Source organism: Gastrolobium bilobum, unplaced genomic scaffold (assembly GCF_033153095.1).
Source record: "Gastrolobium bilobum isolate Gb01-03AN ecotype WA unplaced genomic scaffold, APGP_CSIRO_Gbil_v1 utg34958, whole genome shotgun sequence".
NCBI lineage: Eukaryota > Viridiplantae > Streptophyta > Magnoliopsida > Fabales > Fabaceae > Gastrolobium > Gastrolobium bilobum.
In genome coordinates, this window is record NW_026896229.1 from 4,592 (window position 1) to 22,388 (window position 17,797).

The 17,797-nt window shown below is 32.3% G+C and overlaps 1 protein-coding gene across 1 annotated transcript; it reads left to right on the top strand.

Moving 5' to 3' along the window:
* Positions 1-12,305: 12,305 nt before the first annotated feature.
* On the top strand, positions 12,306-15,073 carry LOC133298385 (sporulation-specific protein 15). Its single transcript, XM_061497653.1, has 5 exons — positions 12,306-12,633; positions 12,720-13,025; positions 13,120-13,201; positions 14,348-14,412; positions 14,683-15,073. The coding sequence occupies exons 1-5, from the start codon at positions 12,349-12,351 to the stop codon at positions 14,971-14,973; spliced, it is 1,029 nt and encodes a 342-aa protein (XP_061353637.1). The 5' UTR covers positions 12,306-12,348; the 3' UTR covers positions 14,974-15,073.
* The last annotated feature ends 2,724 nt before the right edge of the window (positions 15,074-17,797 follow it).

Genomic DNA, 17,797 nt, shown 5'->3' on the forward strand with positions numbered 1-17,797 from the left:
ACCACAATGACTCCCACTCAAATCCTCTCTTCTCCCTCTCTTCTCTTCTCCTCCTTTCTGTTTGCTGTCGACGGGCAATGGGGGGGAAATGGGTTCTTCTTTGTTCTTTAGTCACTTAACATAGGTTAAGTGACTTTAAGCGGGTATTGGTTCGTCTATCTATTCAACTCCATTAATTACCAAACTTTACCCAAAAGTCTGGAATATTATTCTAGGAATATTACTATTTTTATTTTTATATTTTGGGTACTTTCGCCAGTACCCATTTATACCCCTTAATTTTCACTGAGTACACTTTTTAACTCTAAGTGACTCAGATTCATTTAATTAAGTCTTTTACTTAATTTTACTCACTAAAACATGCTTAATTATTTAATTAAAATTAATCAATTAAATGCTTAAGTTTGGGATATTATAGCGACCAAGTGATTAGGACTCAAGAGTTCATTCCTAGCTCCTTTGTTGTTAATAATTAAAGTGAGTTTCAGCACAAGTAATGTACTTTGTCCACACTTTGAGTCCAAACTCCAAAGGGCTTTTGAATAAGGGGTCATCTGAATTTTACTGGCTCCAGAAGCATACTTATTGTATTAAATTTCAAAAAATGTAAAATCAAGTTCAAGCACATATTATAAGGAACTGAATTTTACAATGGTGAATTATCAAAACATAAGACTGTAGCACAAAAGGGACATAGACAGCATAGTATGTTAGAGGAGTAATCTTTTCCCTTGCATTTTTGCAAAGAGATTGTTTCCCATACTCGAACTAGTAACCTTCTGGTTACAAGGAGTAATCTTCCCGCTGCTCCAAGGCTCGCCCTCCAACTTTTGCGTTTCTATGATTTCAAAATTACTAAAGATGAAACAAACAAAAGAAAAAGAGAGTACATACTATTTACGCAACCTAGCACATTGGCTTGCATAAATTATGTGAACCAAGTCAGGCTTAGATTGTCATGTAATCAGGCTAAGATTGCCATGTAAAGATCTTCGCATGGACTACAATATCACTATAAGATTGGAATTTCAGTTGGCAATCCACCCCGGCACATAATCTTAAACCATAGACACTCATTATGAGGTAATCTATCCATCCCTTCGCATTTTTGTGAAATTACTTTATCACAAAAGCTTCTTCTTAAGCTGCGAATTAGTAGTAACTAGGTAGTTATATTGTACCTAATGTTAGCTGTATGGTCAATTTGAAAATAAAGATAATTCATAATTATCAATATCATTATCATTATTTTGTACCACTAAGAAATGGTCCAAAATGCAGCATTTTTGTTCTTTTTACAAATAGCTAGTGGATAGAAAGATTTAACATGCAGATATTCCATGACGCATCGATGCATTGTATGAGTGTACAATACTATTTTTCAAAATAAAGGTGAATAATCCCCGTTATTGTATCACTCTTCCAATTGGCAAGAAGTCTTCCCTATGTAATTCCTCTAACCACAAATTAAGGTGAACCTTTACATATATTGTCTGAGCAAGAGAATAAATAGAAGGTTCAGAAATATCCTCGGTTAAACTCAGATAAACAGATGGCATGACAACATTGGCCACCATATCTGCATACCAGAAATGAAATCTAAATGACTTCTGCTAATAGTTGGGCTGATACATAATTACATATTAGTAAATATATCAAACAAGTAAATCTGGAAAACACCTTATCTCAGTCACATTAACAGGTGGAACTGATTAAGTTTACAATGCACTGCAATACTGTCAAATAAAAGTTGAATTCCTCAACAAACTGTCACTCTGCCTTTAGGACCTCATATATGGCATAATTGTTATTAGGAGGTTAGGCCTTTATCATTTTACAAAAGGCTATTGATTAAATAGAATTTTATTCATAGTATACAAGAATCTATATATATATATATATATATATATATATATATATATATATATATATATAGTTAGCTAGAAGCTTCTTATTTTCTGGATCTCCAATGCTGCAGAATTTTATTGCAATTACAACCAAACCAATGAACAGAACTTATTAACGTGTACACAACTAGAAAAAATATTTTGAGGACTAATATGGTAACATTTTACTCTATAAGAAACTAATTTGGTGACAAAACTTTTTGTAGGACTGGTGTGGCGACACTCTAATCTTCGGAGGACCAAATTGAGGGTCTACTCTAATTTTAAAAGACAATCAAAACTCTGCCTTTTTCTTCAACAGGGCAAGACTTACTTTGTCGATTCTCCTTCAGGATTTGCTTGCGTTTATCACTAATCCTGAGAGGGACTTGATTTATTTTCCCTTAATATTGTTGGAAATGTAATATAAAACCATTCAAGTACTTTCACCTAATATTTTAAACTTTTGGGAGAGTTGGTTTATGACATGGTATTAAGATCTCTATGAACAAGTGGCCTAGAATTCAGTCATTGCTGCCCCTATTCTTCTGATAAACAAGTTGAATTTCAGCCTAAGGTTGTGCATTATTCATGTTCAAGCCTAAAGGGTTCTTGGATGAGGGAGTATGTTAGATATATAATATAAACCATTTATATGCTTTTGCCTAACAACTTAAATTTTTGGGAGAGTTGATTCATGACAAACATAAACTAAAACTGATAAACCCTACTGAAACACTTTACAAATTTAAATTCACAACTATTATATAAAAAATTCTGAGCAACACCTTAAGATGCACAGGCAATACAAGGAGAATATGATGAACAGCCAATGGTTATCACCAGTGGGAAATGATGATACATATATTAGTACAAACAGATGCATTTAACTTGTCTAGAAATCAAATCTCATTTTTCTTGTTTTCCTTAAAACAATCCAATAATTGAATCAAAGGAATCAATGATTAATCTCATAACATAGCTTTAGCTTACAATTGATGAAGACAATCATTCAATTCTTTAGCTTGTTCGCGACAATGCCAAACAACTGACAGTGTTCTCCCCGAAGCACATTGAGCATATTTTGCTGTGAATTGATCACACTCTTTTAGTGCCTTCTGCTTCATTTAGCTGCGTAAAGCTGCAAAATTGATGAAACACCACCACATTAATCTCACTATAAAAAAAAATTAAATTTTTTTTTGCTTGATCTTAATTTTAACACCATTTGGGATTCATATAAGAAACACCCATTTGAACTTAATAATAATAATAAATCTTATTATTATTTTTATAGAAAAGTTTCAAATAATCCTTACGGTTTTAATTTGAATCACTTATCCCTTTTTTTTTAAAAAAAAATACTTATTTTTATCCATCCAAACCCATTTCGTTATAAATTTAATTAATTTATCTATTTTACCTTTCTCAAAAAAAAAAAAAATCGTGGACAAAAAGAGAAACAAAAAATGAGATGAAAACTTAAAATGTTTACATAAAAGACTATAAGTAAAAAAAAAAACAAAAATAAGAAGAAAAAAAACCAAATATGTTGGAATAAAAAAAGAAAATAAATTGAGAAAAAAAAAATCAAATATATTATAAACTTAAAACGAAACTAAAAATAAAAAAAATGAAAAAAGTTTAAATAAAAAAAAATAAAATAGACCGAAGACAAAAAAAAAATAAAAAACTTAATAACACTTCAAAGCTACAACTAAAATTAAAAAGTGTATCTGTGAATCTGTCCACTTCACTTCACTTGGGAAACAAAGATAGCATTCTCTTCTTAGTCTCAGATACAATTTTCATCTATGAAAAAATTGGGCGGGATGAAATTTATTAACACTCACTCTTTCTTTCATTCCTCTCTCTTGTCTTATATTCTCCACGAAAGAAAAATCCTAGTTCCTAGCCCCCTTTTCTTCTCTTCTTAGTTCTCACCCTTCAATCAAATCACAAAAATGTTTACCTTTTCGTTATCATCCCTTCCTTCTGAACAATTCATTGAATCTGACTTGAATGTTTTCTTTAAGCTTTCTTTCTTTCTTTCTTACCTTTGGCCGATGCTCTGCTCAGCTCAACTCACAATAGCAATACTGTTGAAGATCGATCTTGTTCAACAAGCTAAGCTGCCAAGTACAAGCAGCAGCTCAACTCAAAAAGGGTGCTGAGCTGATGGATGAAGGTATTTTTATCACTACTCTCTTTCGCCTCTGCTCTTATTTCATTTCATTGGTTCTACCATTTCAAAATAGTTTTATTGCGTTTTCTTTGTTTTTGTTTCAGCGACCAACACACTCAACAGAGGCATTTCTGAGCTAGTCCTCTTGATGGCACCCGACACTGAGATATTCTTCTCAATAATACTTGCTGCTGAGTGCTGAGGAAATAAAGGTAACTTCCCATACTCCATACCTTTATTTTTTCTTAAATCCTCATTAATAAATTTGTACTCTATGGTTCATTGTATCTGCTGGACTCTCTTGTGTTTGTAGTGTTAAGTTTTTTGTAGCTTCATTAATCTTTGAAGCTCAGTTTCAGTTCACTCAGTGTATTATTAGTTTGCCCCTGCTTTTAAAAAGTATATAAGAGGAGCTTAATTAATAGTTGTTTAAGTTTAGTGTGTGATTAATTTAAAGAGAAGAAAATAAATAAATAAATGAATTTGAAAAATTTCTTAATAAGATGAAAGTTTAATTGCTCTGTTTGTTTGTGTTACTTTATTTGGGGAATAGGAGAGATGCTAGACTACTGTTCTGTTGATCAGAGATCAGATCCTCCTCAGAGCACCTAATGTTGTGATTTGGTTCCTTGCTTCTCTCCTGTCCTGAGCTTTTCCACTTCCCCTACCTTTCTATCTCTTAACCTACGTGTCTCTCTCTTTCACCTTTCTCAAAAACTTGGCTTCTTATGGAATTTTGAAGCTTTTTTTCTTTCCAAAAATGATTAAGTTATTAATAAAGATTGAAAGATGAAGAATATTAATATATTTTTTTTGAAATTCTAAACATATTAAATAGTATATCATTTTTTTTTAATTTTAAACAATTATAGTTCAGTTCACCGAACCACCATCACCACCTACCCCATTACACAGAACCCTCTGTTACATTATTTTATTGAAAGCTAGCTTATTCTTTCTTGCCCCTTGGGTAGTGTTTGGTTGGGGATTTCTCAATATTATCCTGGGGAAGTGGATGTGGGATTCATCGTTCTCCACGTTTGGTTCAGGCTTTTCTTCTCAGTTGCCCGTCAATGAGGTTTAGGTAGCAATCCATGAGAACGTGTAAAAGTTGGATATAAACACTGTTGATGAAGCCGGTTGTGAAGGTCGAATTGTTGTGAGAAAGCGGGTAAGTGAAAATGGAAAGAAAAGCATGACAACTTTACCCCTCCATCTTGTTTGGTTCTTGTTGTTAAGGATGAAACATACTAACCAGAACTATCGCAAGGCTTCTGATGCTACAGTTACCATACTGATAGGATGGTTACCATAAGAACACCCAATGAAACATTCTTGTTTGGTTCAATGTGTCTGTCACCGCTCCAATTCCTGGATCCAACAAAGTTAAAGAACCTATATTGAAACTTTTGAAGATATTAAAACCCAAACATCTATAAATAGGGAAAATTTATATAAAAGGTAACAGACATTTGAAGATCCAATTAATGGAAGCAAGCTAACAAGAGCATCAGTCTGAAAAGCATATCATAGAAGCTAATAAGAGATGAGCAGAAGGTCAAAACCATGTTTTTGTAAGGATATTTTTGTAATTTCGTTAAGTTTTCCCATCAATATTTTATCTTCAACCAAACACACATTCAGAAATTTCATTCAATTATCCTGGTAAAATTTTGCCCAACCAAACAACTTTTTTAAAACTTTCCTATCTAAGTCATTTTCCCTGCAGATCCCTAGAATTTTTTCTAAATGGTGGTATCAATAACCAAAGTTTCTTTAAGGTCTTTGTAAATGCTTCTTCTCAAGCTTTCTTCTATTACTCTTGTTTAAAAGATGTTAGCATGTAGTAAATCCAATTTTTTAATAAATATTATTATGATTATATTTATTTTAATGTGAATCGCGGGTTTTTTTATTAAATTAATCAAAGTAATTAGTCAAACTATAATGAATTATATATATATATTGTGATCAATTTTTTCTCAACCCAATCATGTCTCATATTTTTAATAATTAAAATGAATTTTATTTCCTTATAATAGAATATATATTTCTCAGCTGTCCATCCACACATATATTTTTTAATAAGTATATACATTAGCTAATATAAATTAGTAAATATAATAAATTTTAAGAGTAGCTAAATTAGAACTTCAGAGGGACGGAAATAACTTACGAGTTAAGAGTTAAGAAAATACAACGGTCATCATAGTTTTGCCGCCAAAAAATATAAATTAAAGGGTTTCTTTCTCTGTTTTCACTCCTTCTTAAGGTTTTCTTAGGGTTTCTTTCTCTGTTTTCACTCCTTAAAGTTTTCTTGGTTTCTTTGGGTTTCCTAGTTTCTTTCTCTTGTTCTTGCTTGTTTCTTTCTCTTGTTCTTGGATTGTTTTATCGAGACAATGGAATTGGTGAATATGGGAGATGGGATGCAAGTAGATGATTACCCAACCAGCCTGTATTGTTTGGCAACACTCCTACAAAGGTGTCAATACCTAGGTATGTTACTTCTGCCCTTTCTTTTCTTCTCTTTTCTTTTCTTTTTTTCTTGAAAATGTTTGATTATGTGCTGATATTTCTTGCTTGAAAAGATTGAGTATGTGGGTTTCTTGCTGATATTTCTTGCTGATATTCGACTGTGTTCTTTTTTCTTTCCTTTTTTCTTTTCTTGAAAATACAGTATGTTTCTTTTTTTTTCTTGAAAATAGAAGATTGAGGGTGTGGCTTGTCAACAGTTGCTTGTCAATACCATACGAAATATATGTTTCTTTCTTTCTTTTTCTTTATTATTCTGGCAATATTGAGGGTGTGGCTTTTCCATTATGTTCTTGCATTTCTTTTCTTTTGATTTCTTTTTTCTTTTCTTGAAAATACAATATGTTTCTTTTTTTATTCTTGAAAATAGAAGATTGAGGGTGTGGCTTGTCAACAGTTGCTTGTCAATACCATACGAAATATATATGTTTCTTTCTTTCTTTTTCTTTATTCTTCTGGCAATATTGAGGGTGTGGCTTTTCCATTATGTTCTTGCTTTTCTTTTCTTTTGATTTCGTTTCTTTTTTTTTCTTGATAACTGTGGATGTTCGATTGTATGCTTTTGTTTCTGTCTGCCCAGACATCATATTCTTGCTGATATTTCTTGCTGATATTCGATTGTGTTCTTTTTTCTTTTCTTTTTTATTTTCTTGAAAATACAGTATGTTTCTTTTTTTTTCTTGAAAATAGAAGATTGAGGGTGTGGCTTGTAAACAGTTGCTTGTCAATACCATACGAAATATATATGTTTCTTTCTTTCTTTTTCTTTATTATTCTGGCAATATTGAGGGTGTGGCTTTTCCATTATGTTCTTGCTTTTCTTTTCTTTTGATTTCTTTTTTCTTTTCTTTTTTCTTTTCTTGAAAATATAGTATGTTTCTTTTTTTTTCTTGAAAATAGAAGATTGAGGGTGTGGCTTGTCAACAGTTGCTTGTCAATACCATATGAAATATATGTTTCTTTCTTTCTTTTTCTTTATTATTCTGGCAATATTGAGGGTGTGGTTTTTCCATTATGTTCATGCTTTTCTTTTCTTTTGATTTCGTTTTTCTTTTCTTTTTTCTTTTCTTGAAAATACAGTATGTTTCTTTTTTTTTCTTGAAAATAGAAGATTGAGGGTGTGGCTTGTCAACAGTTGCTTGTCAATACCATATGAAATATATGTTTCTTTCTTTCTTTTTCTTTATTATTCTGGCAATATTGAGGGTGTGGCTTTTCCATTATGTTCTTGCTTTTCTTTTCTTTTGATTTCGTTTCTTTTTTTTTCTTGATAACTGTGGATGTTCGATTGTATGCTTTTGTTTTTGTCTGCCCAGACGTCATATTACTGGACTATTAACTGGTTTTTTTTTTTAATTTTGTAAATTTGATTTTGTCTAGTTGAGTTTGTTAATTTTTTCAGTTGGTGTTTTATTTAACAAAACTAACATTGGATATATTTAGATATGTGGGTTTTCTATTTTATTTATTTTTTAAATATCTATGGTTTCGATTGGAATGATAACATGTTGGTTTTTCATCATGTTGAAGATGATGAAAAAGCTGAGAAGATGGAAGAAGATGAGGATGAAGCTGAGAAGATGGAAGAGGATGAAGATGAGGATGAAGCTGAGATGATGGAAGAAGATGAGGATGAATATGGGAGATGGGATGCAATGGGAGATGGGATGCAAGTAGAAGAGGATGAAGATGAGGATGAAGCTGAGAAGATGGAAGAGGATGAAGATGAGGATGAAGCTGAGATGATGGAAGAAGATGAGGATGAATATGGGAGATGGGATGCAATGGGAGATGGGATGCAAGTAGAAGAGGATGAAGATGAGGATGAAGCTGAGAAGATGGAAGAGGATGAAGATGAGGATGAAGCTGAGATGATGGAAGAAGATGAGGATGAATATGGGAGATGGGATGCAAGTGGAAGAGGATGAAGCTGAGAAGATGGAAGAGGATGAAGATGAGATGATGGAAGAAGATGAGGATGAATATGGGAGATGGGATGCAATGGGAGATGGGATGCAATGGGAGATGACCCAACCAGCCTGTATTGTTTGGCAACACTCCTACAAAGGTGTCAATACCTAGGTATGGTACTTTGCCCTTTCTTTTCTTTTCTTTTCTTTTCTTTTTTTCTTGAAAATGTTTGATTATGTGCTGATATTTCTTGCTTGAAAAGATTGAGCATGTGGGTTTCTTGCTGATATTTCTTGCTGATATTCGACTGTGTTCTTTCCTTTCCTTTTCTTGATGGAAGAGGATGAAGATGAGGATGAAGCTGAGAAGATGGAAGAGGATGAAGATGAGGATGAAGCTGAGAAGATGGAAGAAGATGAGGATGAATATGGGAGATGGGATGCAAGTAGATGATGACCCAACCAGCCTGTATTGTTTGGTAACACTCCTACAAAGGTGTCAATACCTAGGTATGGTACTTCTGCCCTTTCTTTTCTTTTCTTTTCTTTTCTTTTTTTCTTGAAAATGTTTGATTATGTGCTGATATTGCAAAAGTATATGTTTGCTGTATTTTTCCAATTGCTGTATTTTTTTGTTCAACATTATTTTGAATACTTTCTCAAATACTCTTCCTAATCTGAAGTGCATTGGAGTAGATGTCATGGCATTATTGTTAATGAAGTCTGACACATTTGTATGTTCTTTTGATTGCAGAGGCTGTGCCTAGAAAAATTCTTCAAATGATGAAGGCTGAGAAGCATCTTACTAGGGCACATGTGGCCAGCCATCTGCAGGTATTTTTTTCTTTTCCTTTCTCCTTAAATTTCATAAAACCAAATCTTTTCATTCATAGAACTTTATTTGTTTAACTTTATTTGTTTTTGCAATTGCTGCAGAAATATAGACTCCGTCTGAAAAGAATCAGCTCTAAGGCAACCCAGCAAGTTAATAATGTCAGTCCTTTTAGATCATCTTCACCTGGTGGGATGATTAATAGATTGGACACTCTTGCTGCTCTGAATGTGCCAGAGTTGCCTTCTTCGGCAACTCTTCAATTGGGTCATGCACAGAACATAAACAACTCAACCAATGGTCAACTTCAATTCCAAGCAGCCATAGTTTATGGGGTTGGCCATTTCCAAGCAGCAAGGAGTTACAAATAGTCCTAGGCAAACAAGTAGTATTGTGCCATTTCAGGGGTTGGCTGACCAAAGCCAGGATGGCAGTTATGCTTTCAGCTCAATAGACTCAATCTTAAATGAAGACTTGGACTTGGACTTTGATCCTCATGATCCTACTCAAAGGATTGACTTGGATTATTTGTTGTCTATGTAGTTGATAACACTAATTATTTGTTGTCTATGTATTGTATTGTGTAGTTGTAAATGGGTTTCAAATTCAATTCTGTTTGTAACTGCCTGTATTTTACAGCACAATGATTAGTCTGATCAACATCAACACTTTTTGTGAATGATTGAACAAGGGTTATTTGAAAAGAATGATGAGTCTAATGTGGATGGAAAATTTAGCTTTCTAAAATTTTTGTGAATGATAACGAAGTGTCAATTACTAGCATAATTGTCCATATATTATTCAATATGTTATTGTTTGTGAATACCTTTTCCTAAAGTTCAAGAAAACTTGGGGGTAGAAACTGAAGGACCAAACAACTAAAAGAGGTCCATCCTAACACTATGTAACTTCAAGCGTATGAGAGTTCCATATTGTTTCCATGTTCTGATGATATTCACTCACATAAAGATAGAGATCAAGGCTGAGGGGAATAAGAATTCGTTATATAACAAAGATGAACACAAACTGGCACCGAAGTGCAAAGAGAGCATCAGAAACTGTCATTATATAACGAGAATAATGCAACCCTTGTTCTGTTTTTTTTTTTTTTCATACATGACTTTTTTTTAAGTGTTATTATATTTTTGTTGGTGATAGGATATGAAAAAGAGTATTTATTCTACCTAATTGGTAAAAATATATATGAAGTAAGAATATGACAATATATCATCCGTGGACTTGTACAGAGATACACTAGCTCATTACCATTTTTCGAAACAGAAATGTCTTAATATATATATATATATATATATGGAAAGTAGAGAAAATGTATATGGAAAGTGGAGAAAATTCTAAATATTTTTGCTCGCTTATAGATCTAGATTATTGAACAATTGTTGTTTCAAATCCTTGGCCTGTTTGATAGAAAGAGAAGAAATTTATTTATTTAATCATAAGCATTTCTTCAAAATTATACGGTTGTCTATTTGTTTTTTTAGTCACTTTTTTTTTATTTTAAAGGGAAAATGTTTATTATTTTAAAGGACATAATTTTATATTATTTTAAATGAAATTATGTCATTTTAATATATATTTAATATTTTTAATATTTTCTTTCCTCCGTATAAATAAGAGCATAGAGACCTAAAATAAAAGTCATATAATTTAAAATGACAATTAATTGTTTTAAAAAAGTGACAATCAATTTTTCCAATTTTAAATTTGTGTAAATTTTATAAAAAGGTATATTCTGAAAATCACTAGCAATGGTAAAAGTGTTTTCTAATCACACTTTATGGTTTTTATGGAGATAAAAAATAAAATAAAATCTAAAAATATATCTATTATAAAACATGATACGCTAAATAACCTATTTTGTTCAAACTCACCATTTAGATATGGGAAAATTCCTGTACATACATTTTGTATTATAATTATGCACTAAATTAATCAGAATTCATTATAATATTTTAAATTTTGGATCCTTTCTTTAGTAATGGTTAAACAAAGGAATACTAGCATTTTTTTTGTTAACACATTATTGATATGGCCCTTGTAAAAGTTGTGTTTTAACTTTGAGTAATTTATTGTCTTTATTTTTTTTTGGATATATCAGCCAATTTTATTCAAAAAGACAGTTCTATATATCCTCGAAAAAGAAGACCTTGTTCCCAATTTTGTTGCCTTAAAAGCAAGAATCTAAATCGGTTTTTATAGAAATACAACGGGTAAATTGATGCAATTCATTAGTCACGTCGAAAAATCGTTTCATTTTTCGTAACGAGGGAAAACCTATCGCTTATTTCAAACCCAAGAAATTGCTTCGCTGAAAACATTTTAATATTGATATCCAATTACAAAGTTCATTGGAAACGAATTAGCATATATGAGCCATTTTTTTTATAACATGAAATTATATAAGCATAAGCAAAAATTGAAGTTAAAAACAAACACTATTAATCCATAAAAGGATGAAAATGTCTAATACAACATAATAGAAATGAATACTACCATGCAAATAATAATCCAAGCTCATTCTATGACCTTAACAAAAGCAATAAAAAGAAGAAGAAGAGACTTTACAAAGAACAAAATGCACTATTCCTAACACACCCAAATTTAACATCATAAGAAGTACTCAAATTACATAGGAAGAGTCGCCTTAATTAAAAAGTTTTTAGAACCTCAAAAACTCATTTATAACTCTGAAATTACAAAATTCCATTTAAAACTACTCAAACTAGTACACGAGCTTGAAATTAATGTTTATTATCTGCCATATAAATTCTATTATAAAAAAAAATTAATAAAATTAAATCATTTTTATACGAGTATAACAGAAAAAAAAAATGCAATAAAAAGTTGAAATATTAATCCATAAATAAAAGCAGTTCATAATCAAATGATAAAAGGCTTTGTACAAATTTACCAAAATAGAATTATAAAATGAGATAGTTGAAAATTAATAAAAACACAGAGGGAGAGGGAGAAATTGTGTGTACCATGGCGGGGTTACTAGCATGGGCGGCGGACGTGGTGGGTGGCGGCGGAGGAGTAGACGAATCAGATCCGATTTCGATCCCAATCATGTTTTCTGATGATGAGCAAAAGTACGTTGTGGAACTCGATCAGAAGGCAGCGTCTCTGCGCCGTTCGATCCACGATCTACGTCTGAGATTACCTCCACAAGACATCTCTCAAAGCCTCCCTCATCTCCACGCGCACTCCGTCGCTTCCAACGCCGCACTCGCTCTCCAATTGAACTCTCACTCCGCCACTCGCCAACAGGTTCCATTCCATTCCGTTCTCTTTTTATACACAGTAAGCAACACCAATCTTCATTCATCATTATCAACAATTGGGCTTTTTTTCAGGCCCAACTGAGAGAGGTGACGCTGAAGGAAGAAAACGCTGCATTCGAGAACGCGATCTCGAATTGCCAGAACAAGATTAAGGAAAAATTGCAAGAGGCTGAGTTGCTGAAGAGCAAGTTGGAGGAGATGGACGAAACTGAAAAGAAACTGAAAGCTGACGTGGACAGTGTGCGGTTGCGATCTTGGATATCTGACGGTTGGGATGAAGAAGCGAAGATGAATCCTAAAGGTGGATCAGATGCGGGGGATGCAGAAGCGTTGAAATCTGCTATGCTTGACGAATTGGAAAAGAAGAAGAAAGATTTGGTTCGTTGTGTCGTTAAATGTAACGTATTATTATTTATTTATTTATTTTGAGATATTTTTATCAAAATTAATAAACCTTTATTTTTGGTTTCAGAGTTCAATGGAGGATACTGTGCGAGAGTTGGAGAAGAAATGGGGACAAGTGCAGGAAAATTCACTTAAACAGCCCTCCCCAGGTTTTGTTCTTTTTCTTTTCTTTTATTTATTTTTGTTTCAATTTGTATTAATTTATATTTTTTATCAAAAGAGCATGATGCTGTCCCTTGTTTTTTGTTTTGTGTTATTAATTTCTTTTTATTCCTTGCCCTATTTTTCATTGTCATTGAACTGAACTTGATCGAGGTAATCTTTATATTTATATATAGGAACAGGGGTGAGGGCAATCTTTATATGCAGTTATAGTGTTTTGCCACTGCTCGAGATCCAAATATATATAGGATTATAGAAGTATTATAACAAACATATAGCTGTGTACATAGGTTGTGCACCCTTTGGTGCCTTTGAACTGACCACACTGTGAAAAGAGAAATTTCTTTCTAGTAGAAAATGTTGCAAAACATAGTTATGTATGCAGGGTACCACATAGTCCTACCAAACTTCTTGGTATGGTTAGATTTAAGTTCACCTTGATGATGCCATAAAAAATTCAATGTAGGTCTGGGTTAGGCGATTTCTTCTATGTTGGGTATCCTCAAGCATTTGATTGTGTTATTGAATATGAATTTTGAAAACTTTTAACCTTTTTTCTTAACGAATTTCTGCTAATGTGGTTACATCTTGTCGATACTTCGGATCCTGCTTGGACCAAGTGGAAGATATTGTCGATAAATAGAAGTACATCTTGTTCATTGACATCGTGAAAATATTCCGCCATAGTTAGGGTAGTTAAACCAGTTCTCATACGAGCTCCACCTTTGGTTTTGCGATGTAATAATATTGTTCAAAATGCTAATAAAAAGTCTGGTTGGGTTTTTTCAAGGGTGTTTCTTGGTTGGACATACAAAGGGAATAAGGTTGCTCTTTGATTTGATGTATTTTCTTTTATCTTTACTTCCTCTGTTGTTTTTATTGTAGCTTTAGGAAGATATCTGATGTTCCTGTTTGTGCTCTTCTATATGAATGAATTCTTCTATTATCAAAAAGTGGAAAAAGAAATAACCTAGTTGGGGAGACTTCAATCCTGTTCCACCAACACGTAGCTTAATAGGGCCTAAATGTAATTTTATCATTGTTTTTGTTGTGTTAATTCTGCCAGTAATTCTGTACACTTAAGAAGCATCTTGCACGTACTGTTTTAACTTTAAGACATTCTTGTTGTGCAGCGCAAAGAGAGAAGACATTGGATAAACAGCTTCACGGTCTAATTGAGCAACTAGCAGTTAAACAGGTCCTTTTTATGCTTCGTAGTTTATGCTCATATAGGATACTGTTTGTGTTTTGAAAAAACGGTTTTATTCTTTGTTTTCTAGGGGGATAAACTCTATTTTTGGCAATTGCTGGTTGGTTCTTTCATCCACACTACCTTAACACTGCCAATATTGGAACAATTTGTTTCTTTTCTTTTTTGTCTTAGTTCTAATGTTTGCATGTGGCTTCTTGGTATCTAGTTTCCTTCTACAGAAGAGTCTAATAAATTGTCTGACTCTCTTGCTTTCAGGCACAAGCTGAGGACCTACTCAGCGAAATTCATATGAAAGAGATGGAGTTGCAAAGATTGAATGGACTTTGGCGACGACTGGAAAGCAGCAATTCAGAGGTGAATGCTGCTAGGAATCGGTTTGTTAAAAGCTCCTATGATAAGTTATCAGATCAAGATGGTCCTCAGAGGCTTCCTTACCATTCTGCTGGCAGAACTGAAAGCCAGCAGAGGCTTATGCTACTCAGGTCGGCGTTTGTGCTTTATATTTTTGCTTTACACATACTGGTATTTTTCAGGATATCATTTTGACCAGCATTGACATATTAATATGATAATGTTACTTTTCAATGTTCATGTTTTTTAACCTTTGATTGTACTTATTAAATATCTCGTGTATATGTAAAGAAGTTTGTGCAGAAATTAATTCTCATTCATGCTTTGAAGTTTGATGAATGTTTGGAAATCAAGGAAAAATAAGTACAAGAAAATTGTTACAGCCGAAAGTGCACTATATAAAGAACATATGGCTTCAAAAAAAGAAGCATCTAGTTCAAGTGATCATTGTTGTTCTCCAGTGATCTTGGATTAAGTGTCTTTTACCCCAAAAGTCTAGCCTGAAGTGATTTGGGTTCCTTTCAACTGCCAATTGGCTCCTATTCTTCCTCAATAACCTAAAACTTGGAACTGACTCTCCTTCCGATCCCTATTATTGTTGAGAGAGCATTGGCACCCAGAATATCCGAATCTTTAAATTTACATATTCATAAATCGACAGCCAGTTTTATATTAGGAGCGGTAACATCTCGGTGTATATGTCATGGTTCTGTCTCATGAAATTAATCATGACCCCAAGGAAAAGTCACATCTAGGTCAATATTGTCATTCTGGCACCATAAAATTGTTTATCTATCATACTTTAAATCTTTGCTTAGAGATCTGGGAATCACAATTTTCTTATCTATATTTTAATGTCTTCATCAGGATCAGTTAATGCCTATATCCTAATAAATGTGCGATCATACTAACTTATGCAAAGTCCCAAGACTCTCCGCTATTTTGTCGCATTTGTTTTACGAGATTTTCTCACAGACTTTGTGTGACTAGTTCTTGCTCGCGATAGTTGGGGTTGCTCTTTTGACACAAGTGTATGGTTGTGAAAGAGTAATAAAATGATGAGCCGTTTATTGCTCACAGATTGTACCATTACCAAATTAATGCGACTTTAATTATTTAGGCTAACAATTAAGGGATTAATGTTTTTTTATATTGTAGGAGATAATTTTATCTCTTACACATACATAAAAGTGTGTGAGGTCCATGTGAGCTTATGTAAAGAGAATAGAAAGAAAAAGAAAATATGAGTCTCACATATTTTTCTTGTGTTTAGGAGATAAAATTATTTTCTAGAAAAATACTGATTCCAACAATTAAATAGGAAATAAGAGCAAATTAAATTAAGAAGCAAATTAAGCAAATCTGAGTGTGTAATCAAAGAAACTGGCAATGAAATTTAATGGAAGAAATTCAATCAATCAAACATTCGGAATGAAGTTTTGCTACAACTAATTGTAACCATATTTGATTCATCCTTATTAAGGTTGATATTGTTTTTGAAGATAAATTATCTCAAGGAAATCCGAATTCCTCTCGAGTACAAAAGAACATGTAAGAATTAAAATAATAACAACTCCAGGGTGTACTAGTTAATTGAAAATTCTTAAGATTTTGATAATTTATTACCCTTCAAATCCATCTCGAATTCAAAAGAACATATTAGTATTTAAATAACTCTCGTAGGTACTTCGTTAATTGAAATTCATTAAGATACTTGACATTTCATTAATCGTCAAAGGTTAAACTATTTCTAGGTCTAAATTCAGGTTTAATTAACAGAGGTTATGATGTTTCATCTTTCAATCTCACCCAAATATCTTAGATCTATGTACCCACAACATAGAAGTGTTATAATTGAATTAAGAATAAAAAATCTTCCATTAACTGTGGAAAGAAATAGGTACAATCACCTATTCATTGATGAGTTACTTTTCTAGTCAGAATAAAAAAAAAAAAAATCAAAATACAACATAAGGGATTTCAAAATGGAAAAGATAGAAGGAGATTAAGTTTGATATCCTTCTTCGTAGCTCCCAAAAATATTTTCAGTACTTTTGTAATAATGAAGGTTGGGTATATCTTTTATTAAATTTGATAAAAAATAATATAATCATTTTTTTCCATTTTACCCACTTTTGTATGGTTTTGACACTTACATCCCATTGTTTCCCATTTTTAGTTAGGGAGTAGATACTCCCGCAGTACCAAAGATGTGCTCATAGCTTCCTTCTTTACTCTAGATGCATGCTTCTCTTATACAGTAATTTTTCGATGATAAGGGCTCTCTTTCTCTTCTCTTCTTTTTTATGGATTAGGTCTAGTAGTCTTTTTTTTTATTTTATTTAAGGGTTCGTTTTTTTTGCAGTTACTGCAGATTAGTTATCTGCAGTAAGTCCAATACGACGTCATTTTGAGGTGAAAATCATAGTATTTTTATAATTTTAATTTATTTTAGGATTATTATAGTTTTTATAATTATAACTTTTTAATCTTTCAATCCCAAAACGATGTCGTTTTGAAAGTAAATGCAGATAACTTATCTACATTAACTGGAGAAATATTTTTCTGTTTATTTAATGTTCTAGTTTTTTTAGTTCTCCACCTCATTTTCTGTTAAGGATAAAAATTACTTGATTATCTCAATGATTTTATTTTTTATTTTTTGGATTTGAATTACACCTGAAAATTCAAACAAAACCATACAATATATAATGAATGTAAAAACATTAAAAATTCAAGTAAAACTAGCTAAAATTAAATTAAATAAATAAAAATATTAAGATATAGAGCAGAAGAATGTGCAATTTTGTATCAAATCAAGATGAAATTGTAAAGCACGTCCCTTAAAATTCTCGAAGTTAAATGCATTTGACTTACAAAATTTGACCAAAGTCCAAACCTTGTCACAGTTGAACTCTCACATGAGCATTTCCTACTTACATTTTGTTAGACTATTTAACTTCTTGGGCCTTAAGTGAAAATTGACCAACTTGAGAATCAAAATGTGACAACAAATCAA